Below are 22,607 nucleotides of genomic sequence, written 5' to 3' on the forward strand. Positions count from 1 at the left end.
GACAATTTTGAATTTTCTAGTATTCTCAACATCCAAACGTAAACATTAAATTGTTTCTTACCTTTGTTTTGAATTTTTCCTCTTTCCTCTCCTTCCCTGGATCACAATTTTCAAGACAATAAGCCGTCTTACAGCCTCCAACGCGTAAAAGTTGCTAGATCAGTTTCACTCATCAAAGGGAATGGTATTAAACAATCACAATGTACATTAAATCCATCGTGTTAGACGGATTTAAGTCTTACGGGCAAAGAACCGAAATAACAGAGTTCGACCCGCTGTTTAACGCAATTACGGGCCTCAACGGAAGCGGGAAATCCAACATACTAGACTCAATATGTTTTGTTTTAGGCATATCAAACTTAACCCATGTAAGTAACTTTATCATGCCTTATTCACCAATTGGGTCTTCAACTCAACAGGTAAGAGCAAACAGCCTACAAGACCTCATCTACAAAAGCGGCCAGGCTGGCATAAACAAAGCCACAGTATCCATCACTTTCGATAACACAAACCCATCAGACTCGCCTCCAGGATTTGACAGTTCCTCAGAAATCACAATCTCGAGGCAGATAGCTTTGGGTGGCAAAAACAAATACTTGATTAATGGTATTAATGTGACTAGCAAGAAGGTTCAGGACCTATTTTGTTCTGTGCATCTAAATGTTAACAATCCCCACTTTTTAATCATGCAGGGCCAAATTACTAAAGTATTAAATATGAAGCCACCAGAGGTGGGTTTGATTGTTAGAGTCTATGGTTTGTCTGGTGATATGTGGATTGTTTGTAGATTTTATCTATGGTTGAGGAAGCTGCTGGGACCCGAATGTATGAGACAAAGAGGTTGACTACACAGAAACTTATACAGAAAAAGGATGCTAAGCTGAGTGAATTTCAACAGGTAATTGCGCGCTTTTTTATCTTGCAGAAAAGAATTTATTTTACTGATATGACTATGGAGACACTTAATAATTTCCTTGAAATATACTTTTTATTCACCAATGGGTTTGTGTCTTTTTTAAGGTTATATGTGATGAGCTGTCACCAAGGCTTCAGAAGCTCAAAGCAGAGCGAGAACAATATTTTGCATATCAAAGAATTGAAAGGGAACTTGAGCATCTAATGGGTATTTACCAGGTTTGGCAATATTTCGAGGCCAAACGCAGCCTTGACAAGGCTGAAGAAGAGTTGAAAAAAGGGGAACAGAAAATTGATACTATAAAAGAGAGAATTTTAGCAAATACAGAAGAATCAGCTAAGTTGGATGAGGAAATCAAGGCTATTATGTCTAATAATGAATCTGTATGTCTAAGAAAAATGTCTGGATTCTTTTGCAGTTAAATGTTTTATAGGAATCTTCAAATGAGTTGCAAGAAATAGAGGCGAAATTAAAAGAGAAAGAGAAGGAAGAAGCCAAGATTAATGCCTCAGTTAAATCGATAAAAGACCATATTGCTACTGAGGAAAAAGCAAAATTGCAGCTGGAAAGAACAATTGCCAAAGACGAGAAAGCACTAAAAACCAGAGAAGACCAGCTAAGTCAGGTAATAGGCACAAAGTGACTTTTAATTTTAATGTTTCAGCACCAATTGTATATTTAATTCCAGGTTCAATCTGTGTTTGAAAAACTCAAGGAAAACGACCGGTTAGATAGTGAAGCCTGTGCTCTAGCAGAACAGAAATATGAGGCTTTATGTATAGGCATGGAAGTAAATGACGAGGGAGAAACTCAGACATTGGGTGAACAATTAATGAAGGCAAAAGAGGATGCTTCCAGGTGAATGCCCTACCAAAACGTTTCTCCTTACAAATAATTTCAATAAAAATCTTAGAGCGAGTACCGAACAGAAGCAAGCGGTCATGCAGCTGACCTCCTGCGAAAATCAACTCAAGCAGAAGTCAAAAGAAACGAGTGCAAATTCAACCGAATACGAAAAGGAGAAAACGAGTCTTCAGAGGACCGAGGAAGAAATCGCCCAATTGGAGGTTGGTGATGATTTATTTCTTGCTAACTTCTGTCTTCACGTAATCTGTTGTAGGCTTCTATAAAGCGTCTGAACTTCTCGGAAGACCGCATGAAGGAGCTGAATGGGAGACGACGAGCTCTGAAGCAAGAAACACACAATATAAGAGATCGAGTCGAGCAATTTGAGGGCAGCAGACCACATACTTCGTTCAAATACAGGGACCCCGAGACCAACTTCAATAGGAATTCAGTGAAAGGAGTGGTTTGCAAATTGTTCACCTATAAAGATGAGATTTACGCGACAGCATTGGAAAGTGCTGCAGGAGGCAAAGTAAGGCTGTGTTTCCTCTCTGGAAAATTCGCCAGCTCTGCCAAACCAATGTCGATGTCTCATTATCTTTTAGCTTTACAACGTGGTTGTAGATACTGATATGACCAGCAAAAAACTCCTCCAAAGAGGAGATTTGCAGACCCGAACCACTTTCATTCCTCTTAATAAGATAACGACGTATAAAATGGACGAACACACCATTAAATTGGCCGAAAGTTTAGTAAGTGTTTGCTGTCATCGGTTGTTCCCATATTGATATATTTATGTTAAATAGGTAGGAAAAGAAAACTGCCAACCAGCTCTTTCATTGATAAACTACGACAGATCCCTACAAGCTGCTATGGAATACATCTTTGGGGACATTTTCATTTGCAAAGACATTAATATTGCCAAAATTGTTACTTTTCACGATCGCATTAGGAAACGTTGTGTTACATTAGATGGAGATTCTACAGATCCAGGAGGTGATTTATTGTTTTTAAATTATTAAGAATTCTTTTAAAGGTTTTTATTGGTTTTAAGGTACTCTAAGCGGTGGTGCCCGACAAAAAGGTGAATGCATTCTGAAGCTTATTCAAAACATTAAAAAATTAGAGGTAAAATATAGAAAAACTGAATTTAAAAGAGGAATGACCCAGTTTAATGTAGGTTCAATTAAAAGACAAAGAGCAAGAGCTCGCTCAAATAGATAAGGAAATGAGGCAAATGAGTGGCATTCAGGAGCAGTACAATTCCATAAAATACAAATTGGACATGTCCAAGCACGAATTAGGCTTGATCCAGGAACGTTTGCTAAATACAACTTTTGCCAGGCAACAAGACGAAGTTGATAACTTGAAGTCACAAATTGGTATTTCTATTTATTTGTCATATTTTTGGCTAGAGATAACAAATGTTGATTTTCAGTTGAGTTGAAGGAAAAGTTGGCCACTTGCAAGGAAATAGAGCGTGAATGCGTTGCTAAAGCCAAAGATCTGGAGTCAAAAATGAAAGACTCTTCGGGTTATCAGGCGAAACGACTGAAAGAAGCTGAGGTGGCGCTTCAGGCTGCTAAAGCGAAAGCTGAGAAAAGTAACCAAGAATGGAGGCAGAGGGAACAAGATTATGGGATTTTAACTGTAGAAATCGAGGAGCTGAAAAAGGGCATAGAGGAGACCAATGCGCAATTAACAGCTATGGTAGATAATATCAAGCGAGGGGAGGAAGAGCACGCTCAAGCCTTAAAGGAATCCGCAAAGCTAAAAGTGAGGATTTTGCTTAATTATGCTTCTCAGCTTAGTGAGTGTATATTGCAGGAAATGGTTAAAGAACTTCAACTGGAAGTTAAAGAGATAAAGAGTTTAATCGCTCAAAAAAACAAAGAAGTGCAGAATAAGAATAAGCAAAAGGAACAGCTTCTGGCGAAAAATACCGACTTAGAGTTGGAGATCAAAAAACACAATCACGAAATTAATGAGCTAACTGTAGCTTGCAAGACGTCTCAGCGCAGAGTAAGTGCTGTTACTATGTTTTGTAATGTTTGTGTAAAATACCTTTACAGGAGCAAGAGTATTCGAAGAAAATAGGCAAGAACAACACGTACCTGCAGAAAGGACAGACACTGTCGCAGAAAGAAGGAATGAATTTGGAGAGGAATATTAAAGTGGCACAGGAAAAAAAGCATACATTGGGAAGAACTGTCAACGCCCAAGCGCAGAGTATGTTTGAAGTCGAAGAGAAAAGAGTAAGCAATAACTCTCAGTAATTTAAATCTTATAAACTTTGTAATATTCAGTTTGATGAAATAGTGGGCAAACAAAAAATCGTAGAAAATGACAAGAATAAGTTGATGAAAATGATTACTGAATTGGATGCAAAAAAGGAAAATGTCCTGAAATTGGCCTATGAACAGGTCTCCAAAGATTTCGGTTCGATTTTTGCCACTCTTCTACCGGGTGCCAATGCCAAACTTTTGCCCATGCAAGGGAAAAGTATACTTCAAGGTTTAGAGGTGATGAGATCACTTTTTTTCAAGACGTAGCATCTAATGATGTATCCCTTTCAGATTAAAGTGGCCCTAGGTAATGTGTGGAAAGAAAGCTTGACCGAATTGAGCGGCGGTCAGCGGTCCTTGGCAGCCCTTTCCTTAATATTGGCCATGCTGTTGTTTAAGCCCGCGCCGCTATATATATTGGATGAGGTTGACGCGGCTTTGGACTTATCCCACACGCAAAACATCGGCCACATGCTCAAATCTCACTTTAAAAAATCTCAGGTAAACTCCCTTTACGGTGTTTTAGGTATGGTAAAATATGTTTTGTTTTTTAGTTTATCGTAGTTTCGCTGAAAGATGGGATGTTCAATAATGCCAACGTTTTGTTTAGAACCAAGTTTATGGATGGCGTGTCGATGGTACAAAGAACGGAAAATCGTAAACAAAGTTCACACTAAGGAAAGCCGTGGGAAAAAATCTGTTAAAAGAGCAGAAATAGTTCGATTATATTTCCCATGATTTTATTAGTATGCACTTATCTGTCTTCCTTCATATTATATCTATACTACATAATCCTTATCTCATAAAATTTTACATTATCGTTTTTAAATTATTTGATGATTTTTCAACAATTCTTCATAAAAGGGTGAAGGTCCACTACCTAGGTAATCTGATGGTTTTCAACAATTCTTCATAAAACGATAAAGGTTAAGTAACTAGATAAGGATCATAAAGACCATTTTCTGCACTCTAGTGGGCTTTAATCGCAGATTGTAATGCATACGAAACGAAAAAATGATTGTGTTCCCACCACATAAGCAAGGCACACTAAACTTTTCTCTTTCTCTATGACCTAAGCAATTCTATAGCAAAGTACAGGACATATGTCAATGATTTATTGATTTCCACAATGAATAACATCACAAATCACTTTCCACATACTAAAAACAAATTGAAACCACAACATTCGAAACAAACTCTTTATTATTATGATCTATAAGAAACTCTGTGTTAAACTATCATTAAACCAACTACTCACGCTTTTCTCCACTTTCCTCTTCCAAATGCTATTGTGACTGCCCAAAATATGCTTTAAGGGTTGCTCTAACCCTGACATAGACCTATCAAACAATTTCACAACCTTAAACAGTAATTTCCCATATGTATTATCAGTTGAAAATGCTGCACTGGAAGAAGCCATAAGTATAATTAATTGAAACAGAATTTCATCCTTCACATTTGGATTTAAAAGAGCCTCAATAAAAGGGAAGTAATTTCCTTGTAAGTGGTCTAATTTGATTATTAAGTCACTAAAATTAAATTAAGAATATAACAAACCAAAGTTTTTATTGTATATTCAAGTTTCTTACCATAAAACATCAGCTTTATAATCATTCCCTAATGAGGAGAGATATTGTGTAATAATGGGCATTTCTTCATCACTCCAATCTCCTTGAAGAGTTCTATCTATTAATTCAGTTTTCAAGATCTTAGTACATTTGCAGCTTATCTCCTTGAGTAAGGAGGAATATTCCCAGCTATATCTTTGTTTAATCTAGAATGTGACTGTGTGATTCTTGTACTTTATGCAGGTTGATTTTACCTTTGGCATAAAGCAGTATCTGACAAATGCATCTAGAACTTCATTTTTAGTTAAATTGTTCTCAATTATTGAACTCCAAAATAACCCAACATGTTCCAATGACAACGCCTGGGCAAAATATGAAAATATGTCTTGTAAGTGGTCAATGCCCAAATAAGTTAAATTTTGCAGCAAATTCATTGGCACAGGTTTTTCCTCAAATAAATAGTCTCTTATAGTTTCCTTGAGGTCGCCCAATGAGGCTGCATTTCCTTCAATTAAATTAGATTCCTTGGGAATAGATAACTCTACTGTTTGATTAATGCTGCAATGGTTTGTTGCTTTTGAAGTTTCTTCTTCATCATTTCCAGCAACATCTATACAGACGATAGTACTATCATGCTCATTTAAGGCATGTTTTATTTTGGTACTCTGAAATCGGAACTTCTAGCTTACAGAACACGCAGATGTATGTTAAAAGGAACTACTGACGACTTACCAAAGGAAAATAATTCTTTAATTTGTGGTATTCGTCTTGGTTACAAAAAGAGTTATGTTTGTGTGTTTCTGCTAACTGCAGAAAGTTTATCAGGTCTTTTTGTGTGTTACTGTTAAAGGAATATCTGGGGAAATTAATTTCCCTTTCGCACATTTTTAAATCGAAGTGTCTGTTCACAAAATAGTTTTTTGAGGTTATAAAAGACAAAATTAAAAGGGTTTCGTTCTTGGAGTGAGCAGACTAATGTTTTGTTTCACTTTAGCTATTGCTTGCAGTAGGTGTGAGAGAAATAAAGATAGATGCTCGGAGTGCACGCCTTGGTCCATTCGTCGTTAAATTTTCGAGATTTGAGGTGTAAGAGAAAGATGGCGCCAGAGGGGCGCGGATGACATTGAAGCCTAGAATTTTAAAATTGTAACGGAAATATCAACAATAACGACACTGAAGAAGACATGGAACTGCAATTACTTTTATTGTTAGTTATGTCGCGTTTTAAGAGATCTTTTGATGCGCCTCAGTTAAGTATCTAGTGTGGCAATCTCGTGCTTAACCATAGCTGCAAATAAGTGACTTAGACTCGAGAAATGAACAATTAAAATACTGATATTGTTAACACCTATATATTTCATGTAATCATGTAAATAATACCATGTATATTCCAAATATCCATTCGCTTTAAGTATCTACTTACAGCGCAACAAAATATCCAGTACATACAATAATTACCATTGTTCATTATTACATCAATATTGAACAGTTTACCTCAAAACTTAAATTGGGTGTTTCTTTAAACCAGTCTTTACTCGGGTTCCCTTTAGCCTATCATATCTAACAATAAATAAAATTAGTATCTATTAATATCTTTTCTAATTAATTCTAATGTGAAGTGCATTACTTATTTACAAAATCAACTTTACTTATCGATAAACTGTAGAGCTTTATGTCTAGACCCAATTTAAGTATAATGTAAGTGTCCCAATGTCTCTTAATGAAGTTCACGTAACATAGTCCTTACCTAAGCCTTAATGACTATAAATGAGGATTATTTACAGTTATCTAATTTGTGTTGCAATTTTAAAGCATCTTTTCAGCTTACAAAAATATGCAGAAGTTGGTTCTGTTGAACTGGACTTGGGAGTAAAATAACGGGGGACAATTCAGTATTTGCATACTGCATTGCTAACAATAATAAGCATATGCGATCCGGGTGTAACAAATGTAAGTGTTTTTAAATAAGGGATAGTGCCAAGAAATCATGTGGGGTATAGCATAACTGAAACAGTTTTGTAACGTTATTTTTGAGCGCTTTTAAATACACAACCACTGTATACATCATTTTTCTTTAGTAAGAATATCATTAGGAGAATGGTTTTAAAGCTCTTCGAATGGACTTACATAGGTACTTGACTTTAACATTAATATTCGCTTCGTTAGGCCACAGACCGTGAGGAACAGAAATTAGTTGTCACTAGGTGCAAACTTCATTAAGCAAAAAACAACTTAGTTTATCTACAGAGAGTTGCAAATATCACATTCCATAGCGTGTAACAATCCAAGCCGAAGCTCCGCCATAATATAGTACTCTCTGCTCGTATCATCCTCTAAATATAATTAAGTTTCCTTAAAATCGCTATAATTAATAGGTTACGATAAACTCTCAGAAAATGCCAAATTTAAAAAATAGTATTTGTTATACTGCAAAAAACTTGAATGGTCCTTAACATGGTAGAGGTATGTTATAGCTATGACCTTACTGGCGACTAACAAAGCAAATGGATCAATAATGTCCTACTGAGACTTACATTCATATAAGTAATTTGTTTCTATCTTAAAACCGATATTTACAGCCTTAAAGCTACAGAGATTTGCAACCTCCTCAACTCACTCCAACACTGACATAAATAAATTAAAACCTCTATTGAGAAATAGACCTCTCTATAAGCTCTGAGAGGTGCTTCGTGAAGTAGCACCCCATTTCACTGAAAATTAACAGTTGATTTCCCCGTCGTTCTTGCCCACATATTTGATTGAATATCCGCCGTTTTGCACCATTCCATTCTCGTCTACGTTGGCATATCGTTTCTTCTGATGGGGAGCCATTAGGGAGCGCGGGTCCAAAGAGACCCCAGATTTTAGGCTTGGCTGATGGTTTTGGTGGCCCGTGGCGTTTTCCAAGGCTTGGTGACTCTGAAACGAAGCATTAGTATTAGTATGTTATATGACTCTCAATGCTGGGCTCCTGCTTACCGAGCGCCCAGTGTCATCCTCCTTAATGCTGTCAGCAAGCAAAGGTTGGGTCGACTTGGAATTGGGCATTATAAAGGAGGTTTCCCAGTGGTCGCGGGACCCATCGGGAATGAGCTTTTCCACCGACGAAGTTGACTCCATGGCGTCCGGAGTAGCCGGAATCGTGTGATTCGGCACTAAGTAATCCGAAGGATTCGGTAAGACCTATAAAATAAAAAAAGAAATAGAATTACGTCTCTTGCTGACGCTATTTTTAGGGACCTGCAGGCAGTTGTCATTGGAGTCACTGGGCCGAATGACCGTGGTATCCCTTTCGCTTGAAACGTTCACATAAAACATGGGCAAAGGGGCGTTGGTCACATCAGGATCTTGCAGGCAGTACCCCAGTCGTTCTAAGATAGTGGCAAAGTTGGGCCGGTCTTCGGGTTGAGGGTGCCAGCAGGAGGCCATGATGCCATATATTGGACCTATGAGCAATTCGGCATTTCAAGCACTGACTTTTCCATTCACCTTTTCAACTTAACACGGATTTGGTAGTTGTCTACCCACAGCTACAATTTCTCTACATGCGATCGTTGAAAGGAAAATGAACGCAAATTTTGAGGACTGCGCCAATTTTCTTAACAACACCCTTCGCCATTTCAGCACCATTAAATATTAATGGTTGCCTAAACATACCGGGACAGTTCTCTGGCCGCTCAAGCCGCCCCCCCTGCACCACCAAGTCCATCACCTCCTTGTTGGTGCACCCTGTGTAAGGCATAAAACCCATTTTCATTATTTCCCATAGTAGGATCCCGAAGGACCAGACGTCCGTTTTCGTGCTGAATATACCCTCCAGGAAAGCTTCCGGCGGCATCCATTTCACTGGTAACATGGCTTTCCCATCCTTCCTATAATAGTCGGCCCTAGATGCAGCACATTATAACTTCTTGGTTTAGATAAATCGTGTTGTGGGTACCTGTAGATGTCCCTTGACATGCCAAAGTCAGCGATTTTGGTAACTCGGCCAGGGCCTTTAGTCGTTAGTAGACAGTTTCTGGCCGCAATGTCCCTGTGAATGAACCGCTTCTCCTCTAAATACCTACAACCCCTGGAAATGTCTATGGCTATCAGCACCAAGTCTCTCATGGTTATAGGGCTTGGTCGGTCCTAGCAATAACAGAATATGAAAAATGGAGATTTAAGAGTCTTATTAAGGCTCACAGGCTTTGGCCGGGATTCTCTCAAGAAGTTCTTCAAATCGCCTCCGGTAAGTAGTTCCAGCACTATGAATTTGGGGTGTTTATCAAAACACACCCCAATGAAATGAACTATATTTGGATGGTTAAATTTGGACATGATCAATGCTTCGGTCAAGAAGTCGTCTTCCGCTTGTTTCACGGTCATTTCTTGAAGCGTTTTGACCGCCACTGGCATCTCCACGGTGTCGCAGGGGCGCTGCCTATAACAGCCCTGGTACACCTCTCCAAACGCCCCCTGGCCCAAGGCCCTGAATTTTGTCGTTATAGGGAAACGTAAGTTTTAATTGCGAAAATACCTACTTGACCAGCCTCAGCTGTTCTCTAGGGATATGTTGCAGATCAGCAATCGTAGTGACTACGCCTCCGAACTCATAATTGGGGTTGTACTGGGTAGTCACGCTGCCTGAGGCCTGTCTCAGTCTGCTGAGCTGCACATCCGAGACCGGACACCCTTTTCTTCGTAGCAACCCCGATACTTGTTGCTGATAGCGGTTGTCTGAAAACACTTGAAACAGTTTAAAATATTGCCGCAATGACGTGCCTTAATGCGCATCTACGACTTGGTGGAACATACTCACATAGAACGAAACACACCATTCCGAAGGCCACGGTCAAACAGAAAACGGTGACTATTAAAGCCACGACGAACCAGGGAGGGTACGGAGAGTCTGGAGTGAGAATGGCTGAAAATATAGAGGGCATTAAAACACAGCACGATCTCAGCCGGGAATTCTCCACGTAGAGGCTCAAAAGCAGGTTGTTCTTACTTTTTTTGCTCTTTTTAGGAAAAAAAAACGTGTTTCCCATTCCGGACGCAAGCGATACGAATCAAGCTACTCTAAAGCCAAAACGGTCAAAAAAGAGTGTAAAGAATCCCCTTACGTATGCAAGATTTCTTGTCGGCCAGAAGCCAGTTTTCCGGACAAATGCAAGTAGTTTCTGAGCGTTGCTCATCCAGGGCGATGCACAGATAATCGCAGTTACACCCCTCAACTGCGGGAATAATGACCACGTATCCGTGCCCGGGATTGTATCCCGCTTCCGCCTTGGCAAAACTCGCTTCAGTCCTCGTGGAGTCCACGTACGAAATACCTCCATCGCCATTACTGGAGTTTACGTTGCCCCCAGCATAGCCACCACCTCCTAATGTTTTATCAAAACTGGTATATGAGCTGAACAATATGGGATTAAGCAAGTACCTCCTCCGTATTTGCAGCCACCTCCTCCGCCTCCGAAACCCCCGTGTCCTCTGCCCTCTTGCGATTCATAGCAGGCGACCCCTCCTTGTCCTCCTCTCAGTAAGGAGTCACCGTTCATGGGCGAGTGCACGTCCATTCCGAGGTAGGTAGTCCAGCCTCCCCCGGCCCCTCCAGATCTAGGTTGTGTAGGGAAGAGTAAAGATAAACCGTCAGCGAGTGGGTGACTTACTTGGCTCCAGAAATGACGCTTCCAGAGACCCGTTCCACTTTCCGAAAGCCTTGGCCGTGGTAGTTGTCTTTGTCAAAGATACGACTAATGCTCAAACCGCCTCCCCCGGCCGCGATCGCCAAGGGGATGCTGTGTTTGGTGCGATTTCTCTGATGAGTGTGCAAAAGAGCGAATAACTTATGTGATTTGACTTAATAGAAGGAGCATTACCTTAAAAACGAATGTTCCACCTCCTCCTCCGCCGCCACTGTCGATTATGTCGTACCCCCTGATCACGTGCAACAGGCTCTTGTTAGAGAACTGTTCGTTTGATACGCTGCAGTTATTGGACTGCCCGAGAAACTGAAATTTTTCATAACTATTAGTAATTAAAGTCGAACACCCTGTATACTGCAATACTTTGATGCAAGCACTGCTCCCCTCCTGCCCCACTAGCAGGTAGATCTCCTGCCCCTTTTCTAGCTTGAGCACTGCCCTCACTTGCGCCCCCCTTGAAGACCCCATTCCGGTACTGCCCTTTCCTCCCCCGGCCCCAGACACGAAGATCGTGTAATAGGAAGACCTGGGCACGCTCCATTTTTGTATCCCTTTCCATCCCGCATCTTGCATCACCCACACGTTGGCGGGGGTGCCCTTGTAGGCTTGCACACAGCCCTGGTGCGAGGGCCCGAAACGTCCTTTGCTGCCACAGGTGGTGAACTTGTAATCTGTTAAACGAAAGAGTTATTACTTTGCCTTATGCATTAAAATGGAGTCTTGCATGTTCGGTTTTTGAAGTCGTCTACAGTCTCCTTAGCGGTCTCAATGTCCAGCTTGGGGTTCCAGTAATTGTAGCCCTGGAGCTCTTCTGCCGGGATGTTGATGCCGAAACATTCAGGAGTAAGAGAGACGTCGTCTATGGCGACGTCGCTTAAAAACCTATAGCCCTTCTTAGCCTCTATTGTCACGAAATATCTGCAACAAGGGCGGCTTTAATACGCACCTACGCTAAGTGAAAGGGGGTCATAGAGCACCTGTGTGTTACATTAGGCAACAGCAACACTAGACGTGTCCACTGATCCCCATGATCGTCCATGTAACTCCAGTACAGCTTGGCAGTTTTGTTCTCGTTGGGAGTCAACTCGGTTACCAGTACTTGAAGAGCGCTTTTGTGCTTCCCAGTCTTGTGTACGTAGAACCGTATCTGTCTCATCATATACATTATAATGATTATCAAGACATCCAACGGAGGCTCACCGCGCAAGAGTTGAAATATGTAGAAGAAATGTTCCCATGCACCCTCGGAGGAGGGTTAAACACGACACTTTTGAGAAGAGCAGCACTGGCAAACGTGGACTTCTCAGTGTTCATATTGACGAACAGATAGCTTCCAGTGTTGTTCATGTAAGTGTGATCTACATTGGGGCCGGTGAAATTCGACGGTGTGGAACCGTTGTTCCTCGACCACTGCAGAATGGCATTGGGGTCTGCGTTGCGCCAGCCGCACCATTCGTCATCCTCGAAGGTGCATCTTGAGCCATACGGCATCACATCTATTTAAAATGATCAGAATATTATTGGCAAATTTCATTAAAGTAGATGAGACATTTACGGCAATTCTGCATTTCGTCGTCCCCATGCCTGCAGTCCTTGATGAAGTCGCAGACACTAGTGGCATTAATGCACTCCTTGGTGACGTTGCACCGATATTGATGAAACGAACAGGTGTCATCGATTCTGATGAAACACTGGTACAACTGAATGTTGTCGAAAGCCACAGTGGCCTTTGGAGACATGTCCATTGCAGGTACAACCTCCAGCAAAATCGTGAAGTTTGAGGTAATTTTCCCTATTGAGAGTTCCTCTTTTTTCCACCTAGAAAGTTGTGTTTTATGAGCATCTTTTGGACACTCATATATAAGTGACTTACGTGCTAAGATTATTTCCATGGATAGTATTAACTACCCACTGTGTGTGGTTGTTCAACGTTCCTTTCAGTAAGTCAATGGTCTTGTCTCCGACCACCCTGATCACACCACCCTCCATGTTCTCTTGGTAAACATTCAGAATCAGCCTACATGAAGAGGCCGTGGGGCCCAATAGGGGACTGGTCACGTGGTATTCAGTTGATGGCACAGGAAGGCGTAGAATCAGGTAATTTCCTATTTTTAGAAATTTTTGTTTTGAAAAACACTTTTCTGAAAGCCCCGGTATTTCATAACTATTCACCTTAGGGTAAATTTCCTTAATTTCGAATTTTACTAATGAAAAACTATTTCCTAAAAAAATTGATACCATTAAATGAAGTATATTTCATAAAAAAAACCTCAGATGCTATTTTGGAACTTAATTGTTAGGAAATTATGATAAATAAAATGATCGTACTTTTGATTTTTTGAATCTCCCTCGTATATAATATATGTTCCGTTTTGATGACGTGAGCTTGAATCTCAATTTTTATTGGCTGTACTCAAGTCTGGTGTACACAGCGCCAACTATCAGGCCGTGTCACAAACCGTTTTATGTTTTTGGGGAAAATAATTAGAAATTATTGGATCGTCGGGCGTCTATGTATCAGTGATTAATAAAATATTTTTCTTCGTTAATTATTATGAATAATCATAACATCCAATTTCATCGTTTGTCTAAATGTACTTGGAAATAGTATTATTCGTAAGAATTGCGCTCGAGAATTTCCCGGTTTCAGTGACGTTTGATTGGTTTTACCGGCACGCCGCGGCGGATAGATATTAGTTACCAGTGCCATAATAGTTTGTAAACAATTTTTTCATTGTTAAAGGAAATACGAAAAAAATACGTTTTATTTTTAGTTTTTTAACGAATTGAAAGAGTTTTTTCGGTATCGGCTAAGCCGGGAGCACATTTTCGTGAATTTACTATTTATATCCCTCGGAACTAGATTTTGCACAGTAAGCAAAATGGAAGAAGGAAATATCAACATTGAGTAAGTTTTATTTGCTGTCTTAATGAGCCCAACTCGTATATAAATACATTTAATATACAGTTTAGAAACAAATTTCGGATTTCATTGATAACCCTACTTTTTCCCCTTACCCCCCAGGTCCGATTTTCATTTGTTAATAGTGCCCCACTTTAATTTGTTGACAGTGCCTGATTTTCGCTTGTTAATGGGGCCCGATTTTCTTTTGTTAACAAATAGCACCAATCGAATTGCCTAAATATGTCTCTGATTCCAAGAAAATGTCAAATGTGGAGTTTCATTTTAAGTATCTTTTTCCTAGGGAACTTATTTCTAAGGGCACTACCATTGAATTTAACCCCTTCGAAGTCATCCCTGATAGTCTCAGTGACAATGACAATGAAGTCACCAAAGAGGAGTATGATAAAGAAATCCTGAAACATGTGAATCTTAACTGTTTGGGTGACTTTGAGGACAGTGACGTCTATGACTGCACGGAGCCATTTACTTTTCTTGAATCAAAAATGACTGATAATTTTTGTAATGAAGGGATTAAAAAAAGAGTTTTACAAGTGGGTTATGGCAATAAGCCTGAGGAAAAGTCCATTGTTCGGGTGCACTACAATGCATATATTGAGTTTAATGAAGAGCCATTTGACAGCACTTACGCAAGGAAGATGCCGCATCAATTTATGGTGGCCACAGGAGAGGTTTTACCAGGTAAATAACTACATACTTATTGAATAATTGTTTAAAGTTTAAGTGCAGGTTTAGATATTGCGGTACAGTCAATGCAACTGACTGAAATATCTCAGTTTCTAATAAAGCCCCACTTGGCTTATGGCACTCAGGGGTGTCTGGATCGCATCCCTCCAAATGCTACTGTTCTTTTCCAAATTGAACTAATTGAAATAATAGAGGGTGCTGCTTCAGAGATGTACAAAATTCTCCCAGAGGACCAGAAAAACGACTTCAAGAACGTGTACAAATTTTGCATATCCCAATGTGCCAAAGGTAAGTTCATTTTCGCAGCGATTGATTTTCAATAATAATTCATGCCAGAGGTTCATTACAGCCAAAGATCTGTTCAATAGGAATATAAGATCTGCGATTAAAAACTACAATATAGCCGTAGCGGCTTTGGAGGTAGCCCAGTTGCACAGCTATGAGGACCAAGTCAGTCAGCAAGAGCTGCTTTACAAGCTCTACTCGAACCTAGTGGTGTGCTATACAAAAGTACAAGAGCCAAAGAAAGCTTGCATAAACTTTAATAAAATTAAAGATCTGGTCAAAGGCACCGATTTGAAAATCAGCGCCAAAGCTTACTTCAACAGCGCCAGATGTTTAAGAATGCTTGGCGACTATGACTTGGCCAAAAGTCGGTTGCAAAAGGCTCACAATCTGGAACCTAGAAATCCGGAAATTTTAAACGAATTTAAGGTGATTGACGAGGAGACCAGGAAGTGTAAAGAGAGGCACAAGAAGATGGCTGAAGCCTTTGTCAAGGTGTAATGAAATGGTGAGAAAGATTGAAGTTCTTTTTAAGTTTTGTAGGAGATACTTTTTAAGTTTTATGAATTCTCTAATATTTTATTTTTTATATTACCCCAATAAAATTCTGTACAAAACAATCGATTTGGTCGGAGAAATTTTCCATCTGCCACCGGAAATTGGGTAGAAAAATTCCACTTCTGGCACGACGAACGCAACTCTATTTTAATTAGTGTCTGTTAATAAACCGGATCCTTAGTGAAACGTATGAAAAAAAGAAAACTGCAGTCTATAGAAGACTGCATAAATACCAAAACTTATTTAAAAATGATGGTCTTAAAGAGGCAAAGTCTGGTGCCACATACACCTGTAAACAAAATTAATAAGGAGAGCGCAGAATTGGTCTTTTGATATCTGCGTGGGAGGCACACGACGTAGTTCATCTTCGAGTCCCTTATTACATGGATCTCAACACGATAAGATGAATTAGAATTTTGTTGAAAAAAGTTGCTTGAAATCAAAGTCATCATCACTCACCCCCTTCTCTCCCATTAGCATCAATCTTAGGTCCAGTGACGTTTGTTTTGACGTGAATTCCTGAAGTTATAAAGAACCCATTGGCAACGTCCTTCCTCCAGGTCCAGCTGCAGTCGGATTCAAAATCGCAGTTGTACTCTGAGACGTAGTGCTTTTTCCGCGAACGTAGTGACTCACGCAGTTCCGTCAAACTGCTCTTTTGGTGTACCTGAATGGGAAAAAATAGTATTTTGTTCAGAGATATTTTGTACCTCATTTTTACCAGCAGTCATTTTTTAATGTTAAGTATTAGCATTAAATTTTGTCTTAACGAGAGTCAGCTCTATGGCCAGAAATTTCCTAAGGAAAATGATTGCATTTAACTGTAGGAAATCAGTTGGAAATGAAGTATCGGCTTTTTGCGCCGCGATGAAAGAGGAAGTCTTGCAAACTGGAATATTGGGAGAATTAGATGGTTTTTGCTTTGTTCGATGTAAGGGGTTTCAACTAAAAATGCAGCTCAAGTTACGGTTATCCAAAACCGGCGTTTGGCGACAAACAGGGATTTTTCTAAAATCCGCAGTTTGATCACTCGGTAAAGCATTTGCAGTTCAAATGTGTATCCTTAATTCTGAGACATCCGGCATATTGTCAAGAAAAACCGCTCTTACCGTGCGATTATCAGTGAAGTCTGATCCTTTCTTCATTTTCTCCCCCTCATCACCACTCATCAGCTCGGCCTCACCGTCCTTATTTGGAATTTTGAGTCTTTTCCTTAAATCTGCAATACTATTTGAGCCGCCCTTAAGTCTAAAACATGCAAAAGACCTGAATTAGTGAATTAAGGACAATCCAGGCGCGTCTTTCCTTGTAGTCTGAACTGAAAGGTTGCCTCTCCTCAAAGAAGCACCAAAAGCGTGAAAAGTGCAACTCAAATTTCGTCAGCAAGTAGTGTAAACTTCACCATCCCCACGTGCAGCTATTATTAAATCCAGTTTTGTGTTGACACCGTTTTATGAAATATAATAATAAAGCAAGTGGGCGGATGAAGAACAAGTGAGAGAAGGCAAACTTGGGGTTTATAAGCCTTAAACTTCCAGTTCAGTAAATTGTTTTAACTGAGTTGAACGTCCTCAGTCTGAACTGCTGTGAAGGGGCTCACCTAAGGTAATAGTCGGTATCAGAATTGTCTTTTATAAATTGAATATTGCTAAATTGTGGACGTTTGTTTGTTCTTCCTAAATTTACTGAGGGGGTCCCGTTGTTGGCCGTGGCCCGGCCCCTTTGTTGGCACGCAGACAGGACGAGCAAACACATCAACACGGCGTTCTTGAGAACAGTCATTGCTTGTTTGTACTTGTTCTTTTTGGCACACTATTCACAGATGTTGCTGCTTAGTTCTTTGGCACATGATTTGGCGTGTTCCTCACATTAAACCGTCCAGGCGGCCACCTGAAATCGGCGACAGGTTTATGTTCACAGAAATAGCTGAAACAGGATGTTTTTTGGACGTTTTTTGAGCTCGCAGTTGCGGACTGCCTTGGCCGATTTTCGCGGACGAGAATGATTCTTATGGTCTGTTTCTTCTATAATAAAAGTGTTTTTCCACATTGTCATACAGGGTGAAGACAAATGTCATGCAAAATTGTTCGTTTTCAATTCGTCACGTTTGGTGGCTGGGGTCGTTCCACAACTGTCGCTTAATGGCTTGGGCCGATATCTCGAAATGTATTTGAGTTTTTTAAAATATTTTTAGTATGGAAAAAGAAACAACAGCAAATCAACTGAGTTCCGATTGGATTCTCAAAAACGTTATTGATCGCTGGTTGAGAAGCGTAAATATTTGCAAAAATTTCCTAAAGAAAAGGAACTTTTTGAAACGCCCCTGTAATATTCCTTATTACATTTTTTATTACATCTCATACCAAAAATTAAAAAATCCTCAAATACGTTCTGAGATATCACCCAGGGCCCCCAAATGGCGTTACAATGAAAGCTCCATTCCTAATTCATGCAGTCCAGCGAACACCATTATTGTAAACGTAACATTTGTGCATTGCATTTTTTTGTTTTGTCTTCGTATGGTACTGAGATTTTTTTAAAGTAAACCTGCCTACGCCACTGACTTTGCAAGAAATGACTTCTCAGCCATAATTTATTGTGTTTAAACAAGGTGAACTGCTTTCTGCATGCAGGCTAATTAACGAAAAATTAAGAACTTTCTGAAAATACCCTGTAATACGTTTCGTTGCGCGGCAACAAAATCCACCAATCACAAAGCCGCTAAGTGACATTATGATGACAGTTCTAAAACAACTGAATTTTGCGCGCACGAATTCCCAGAAGCTTTTTAGTTGATGAAAATCAGCTACGACGCCTCAGAACTACGAGCTCTCAAAAATGACCGAAAAATGTGCCCTTTCGACTACTTCTGTAAGTATTTTGTGTACAGTTTGTAAGTGGGAGGAGGTACAGGGGGCGTAGGTAAGACCTCCATGCGATTTCCCCATCTGCAGTGTTATCAGAGAAAGCAAATTAATCACTCTCTAAGGTCAAAGTTAAAGAGCTTCTATGACGCTTCAGAGAGAAATTTAATCGCGGGGGATTGAAGAAGGCAGTAGTTACGCTCACAGTTTATCCTGCATTTTGATTAGTGTATTTAAATTAATGAAGAAACGCTCATCAGAGATAACGGTGACGTATGTAGTGCCTCCATCGCAATCTGCATGGCCCTCCTAATAATGCTCATGAGTGATAACTATCTCAATTTGATTGGTCATTTGCAGCGTTGTGCTGAATATGAGATGCTCATGCAGGTGAGCAATTTCACTAGACTACGTTAGTCACTAGGGCCGCATATCAATGACCAATCGCACGTGGTTTGGTGGAATAAAAAGGGGCCTTAAGTGTGAAATTTTTGCCTTGAAACCTAGCACATATTGATACTTAAAACAAGCATTGAGTGACAACGCGTTCGAGCATGTTGCCATAAGAGTTTATCAAAGTGCCAATTGAGCCTCTTGCTGGAGACGTCACCGGTATGGCTAGTGCATTAAACTCTGCTAATTTAGTAACCACTGGCTACTTGAATAAACTCACTACGCAGAGGTTTATTTTAGTAAAGATGGTTTATTTTGAGAAATTATGTGTTTGTGGGTATAATAACTACTGCTTTTATTCTGTTCAATAGATTTTTTCAGTAAATGATCGTGCTTCTCCCAATAAGCATAATCAACAGTTGGCAATTAAGACCCTCCGAACTGATCGTGCCCAACATCCGAGGGTGTAGGATGTTGCTTTGCCCTTTATACACATCGCACCTCCGGCACCTGTCATCCCCTCGAAGGGAGATAATGGTCTATTTTGTCATGCAGGAAAAAACATTCGTATTCCCATTTTTACCTGGTTTAATTTGGAATGTTCCTTAATAGAAAAACGCTCGATGGTAGCCCTTCTCCTCGTCCTGCCGGACTAAACGCCAACATTTTCAATTGAGTCAGGAAACACCCCCGGGCACTGGGGTTGATGTTGGCCAAACACAAACACGCGACCGATTATGTTCAGCTGTGAAAAAGATGCCGGAGAGAGATCTCGTCGCCGTTTAGAAAAATCGCGATCATCGGTGGTGCCGCATCCAGTCTGGATAAAAATATCCCTCGGTACAGCCCATAGAGTTGGTTTGTGCGCGATCGGCCAAAATTTTGCACGCGTTTCGAGGTGCAAGCAAGACGGAAAACCGGTTATCGATTTTTCCAGAATCCAGATTTGATGCTGGAAGACGGCGTAGACGGAAAGTGGCGACGCCGGGCGGGAAGCTGAGGAAACGGAGGAGGCTCGGTGATCCAGCTATCCGACAGGAAACGCCGATTACCTGCTTATTAGTTTGAGAGATGCCGACGACGGATACCAGGGACCTTGCACAAGTAGGTTATATTCCAGAATCATCGAGAGGCACGACATTAGACACCTACAATCGCAACCCATCACCACCACATCAATTTTCGAACGTTTACGCCGCCCCTTCATGTGACCTTTCATTTGCAGATCGTAGAGCTCATACAGCAGGAACCGAGCTGGAACGCTTACTTAAAGGTGCACTCAACAGTTCCCGTTATCGTATGAAAACCCATGAAGTTCAGTGAAGGTCATAGAAATGGCTGCATTAATGGATGTTTAATTTTTTTTAAACCAAAATTTGAGGGATTTTGTGAATTCGCGCATTCGCTAAATTGTTCGAGGTTTGGCGCTCCCAAAAGGGATTTGGGTGATTGCAAGGCAATTGAGTAACTGCCTAACAAGCTCATTCGCAACATGAAATATGAGGTATATTGCTTTTTAAGCTAAACTAGAAGATAATTGAGGAGGCAAAATCGAGTCAGGATTTTTATCACGTCTCTGTATAGTCTCTTTGAAGGTGTTTATTTGGTTGCCTATACGTGGGCTCTCAAGGGCCATCGTCAGTTTACTATTGGATTTTGCATGATTATTGCTCTCAAGGTTTTGGGTGTTTTTACGAAATTTGTGGTAAGCATTTCTCATCTTTAAGGGGTTGAACTGAAATCTCGTTTTGGGGTAAGAATTTGGTTCTCAACAGAAATGAAATATTTGTGACTCACTCTTAATAAACCACTTACACGGAATACTCATGCACACTGCTCCCAGTATTAAAGAGAACGTCTCCAATATCAAATAAAACATAAATCGTAGAAATAATCACTTTTATTTGAAAAATACAGTCACTCCAATCCACAGAAAACAAACACGTTTTTCTCCTTCTAAGCCCATGCTCATAATCACTGCAAAAATATGTGTCCCTAAATTAACTTTGAACTTTCACCCTAAAGAATTGTTCTTCATCTCAGGCCTGTAGCACCCGACCACTACTGCATGATCTCTCTCATAAGGTTCCAGCGTGAGCTGCTCTTGCGGCTTCAGTCTGTCATCCTGCAACTTCTTGACTTCAGAAGCAAACACTGCTTCAGGCTGTGCAGTCGAGTCTATACAGCTCGCTTTAATAGAAATCATGAAATGGCCCCCGTCTCTCAGGAAACTTTGCGCGTTTATTGCCACTATCCTGGCCTGGTCCGGTTGAGCGACATCTGCAAATACCATGTCCACCATTCCTACCAACATACGGTATTTATAAGGGTGTCGAGCATCTTCTATAATCGGGATGACGTTGGTGCGTCGTTTCGCCACATTGATGAGGTCTCGTCCTGATCTGGGTGAGAATTCCACAGCAAAGACGAGTCCGTCAGGTCCTACTATGTCAGAGACGTGGGAAACCGTCGTTCCAGAGGCGGCGCCCAAATAGAGCACTTTGCTTCCTGGGCCCATATGAATGTTTTCTACTCCACCTAAGATCGCAGCGGCTAGTTTACTTCTGAAGGGGTTCCATACTCTATATTCAATTTTCTGACCATCATTCTATGAAAAAAAGAAATCCTAAAATAAATTTCATGTGTTATGCACTTTGTTTACCTCAACTGATATTCTCTTCTCTCCATACACTTCAAATCCAGGAACGTAATTTAAAGTCACCAGAGCATCCTCTTTGCCCCTTGCAATGAACACTCCTTCATGCCTATGAGGCTCTATTACCACCTGTCAAAAGTTACAATATAAACTCAATCTCAACACAATCCATGTGGAAAACTGACATTTTTGCCTCCTTTAAAACCGCCACCTCCTCCGCCTCCACGCCCCCCTCGATTGCCTCCTCCTCTACTACCAAATCCTCGGCCACCTCCACGACCACCTCTGCCTCCGCCTCTACTATCACCAAAGCTGGATCGTCCACCCCGACCACCTCCGAAGCCTCCTCGACCTCCGCCGCCTCCACGACCTCCTCCACCACGCCCCCCAAATCCTCCTCGGCCACCACCTCCTCTGCCTCCTGGCGAAAATCCTGTAAAAGAGGGCAGTTAAAACAAATGATTTACTATTTGTGTAGTAAGTTTAGATCCAGAGGGAACAATGAGGAGGAAATTCGTACGCAGGACCATATAAACAAGCTCATTTGTGTATTATTTGGGGACAAATATTGAATGTTTCACTAGCCATAAGTAAAAGAGTTACCTGGTCTACCCATCGTAGTGTTATAACTATGTTTTCCTATTTATTTGTTAAAAATATTCCTAATATTCCTCATTCACCACTCCACGTGCCGGATGGTAGACAATTATCAGTATTTTGAGAAGCGTGCTATATATAACCTCAATTTAAAAACAGGTTTAACGCATTCTTGTTAGTAGCAAGGAATCTTGAAATCTGGCAACGTCGGAACATTCTCAGATGATTTTTGTACCTTCCTTTCGGTGTAATTTAACTTGTAATAAAGTTATCTATCTCTTTAATTTAATTATTCATTCATTTAATTCAATATTTAGACGATCTTTCCATCTAGCATTTTTA

General features: G+C 40.4%; 5 protein-coding genes across 6 annotated transcripts; 2 read left to right on the forward strand and 3 right to left on the reverse strand.

The window, feature by feature from the left end:
• Nucleotides 1-121: 121 nt before the first annotated feature.
• SMC2 (structural maintenance of chromosomes 2) lies at nucleotides 122-4,798 on the forward strand. Its single transcript, XM_066399865.1, has 18 exons — nucleotides 122-368; nucleotides 420-731; nucleotides 788-898; nucleotides 1,021-1,299; nucleotides 1,350-1,541; nucleotides 1,605-1,774; nucleotides 1,830-1,983; nucleotides 2,037-2,294; nucleotides 2,368-2,514; nucleotides 2,569-2,758; nucleotides 2,817-2,890; nucleotides 2,943-3,144; nucleotides 3,201-3,538; nucleotides 3,590-3,784; nucleotides 3,835-4,017; nucleotides 4,069-4,284; nucleotides 4,339-4,548; nucleotides 4,602-4,798. Exons 1-18 carry the CDS (start codon nucleotides 201-203, stop codon nucleotides 4,722-4,724), a joined length of 3,522 nt encoding a protein of 1,173 aa, XP_066255962.1. The 5' UTR covers nucleotides 122-200; the 3' UTR covers nucleotides 4,725-4,798.
• A 425-nt stretch (nucleotides 4,799-5,223) lies between these two features.
• LOC136415345 (uncharacterized) lies at nucleotides 5,224-6,530 on the reverse strand. Its single transcript, XM_066399891.1, has 4 exons — nucleotides 6,348-6,530; nucleotides 5,870-6,280; nucleotides 5,637-5,821; nucleotides 5,224-5,576 (listed from the first exon to the last, which is right to left on the reverse strand). Exons 1-4 carry the CDS (start codon nucleotides 6,498-6,500, stop codon nucleotides 5,261-5,263), a joined length of 1,065 nt encoding a protein of 354 aa, XP_066255988.1. The 5' UTR covers nucleotides 6,501-6,530; the 3' UTR covers nucleotides 5,224-5,260.
• A 421-nt stretch (nucleotides 6,531-6,951) lies between these two features.
• Nucleotides 6,952-19,879, reverse strand: Alk (Anaplastic lymphoma kinase). Of its 2 annotated transcripts, XM_066399864.1 has the most exons (22): nucleotides 19,596-19,876; nucleotides 17,356-17,645; nucleotides 16,865-17,003; nucleotides 16,215-16,422; nucleotides 13,176-13,407; nucleotides 12,858-13,120; nucleotides 12,503-12,798; nucleotides 12,280-12,449; nucleotides 12,027-12,220; nucleotides 11,666-11,973; nucleotides 11,477-11,608; nucleotides 11,267-11,415; nucleotides 11,038-11,213; nucleotides 10,721-10,981; nucleotides 10,417-10,521; nucleotides 10,139-10,343; nucleotides 9,801-10,086; nucleotides 9,556-9,746; nucleotides 9,273-9,502; nucleotides 8,856-9,061; nucleotides 8,595-8,798; nucleotides 6,952-8,534 (listed from the first exon to the last, which is right to left on the reverse strand). In XM_066399864.1, the coding sequence occupies exons 2-22, from the start codon at nucleotides 17,535-17,537 to the stop codon at nucleotides 8,334-8,336; spliced, it is 4,338 nt and encodes a 1,445-aa protein (XP_066255961.1). In that variant the 5' UTR covers nucleotides 17,538-17,645; nucleotides 19,596-19,876; the 3' UTR covers nucleotides 6,952-8,333. The 2 variants fall into 2 exon arrangements, with proteins under 2 accessions (XP_066255961.1, XP_066255960.1); XM_066399863.1 differs by having other exon boundaries at nucleotides 11,477-11,973; nucleotides 19,596-19,879.
• Nucleotides 14,063-15,961, forward strand: shu (shutdown). The gene is made up of 4 exons (XM_066399890.1): nucleotides 14,063-14,210; nucleotides 14,509-14,906; nucleotides 14,955-15,200; nucleotides 15,262-15,961. The coding sequence occupies exons 1-4, from the start codon at nucleotides 14,185-14,187 to the stop codon at nucleotides 15,696-15,698; spliced, it is 1,107 nt and encodes a 368-aa protein (XP_066255987.1). The 5' UTR covers nucleotides 14,063-14,184; the 3' UTR covers nucleotides 15,699-15,961.
• Nucleotides 19,880-20,889: 1,010 nt separating the features above from the next.
• Fib (rRNA 2'-O-methyltransferase fibrillarin) lies at nucleotides 20,890-22,396 on the reverse strand. Its single transcript, XM_066400271.1, has 4 exons — nucleotides 22,272-22,396; nucleotides 21,854-22,101; nucleotides 21,675-21,797; nucleotides 20,890-21,620 (listed from the first exon to the last, which is right to left on the reverse strand). Exons 1-4 carry the CDS (start codon nucleotides 22,282-22,284, stop codon nucleotides 21,027-21,029), a joined length of 978 nt encoding a protein of 325 aa, XP_066256368.1. The 5' UTR covers nucleotides 22,285-22,396; the 3' UTR covers nucleotides 20,890-21,026.
• Between the last annotated feature and the right edge of the window lie 211 nt (nucleotides 22,397-22,607).

This window comes from Euwallacea similis, chromosome 20 (genome assembly GCF_039881205.1).
Source record: "Euwallacea similis isolate ESF13 chromosome 20, ESF131.1, whole genome shotgun sequence".
NCBI classification, from domain to species: Eukaryota; Metazoa; Arthropoda; class Insecta; order Coleoptera; family Curculionidae; genus Euwallacea; species Euwallacea similis.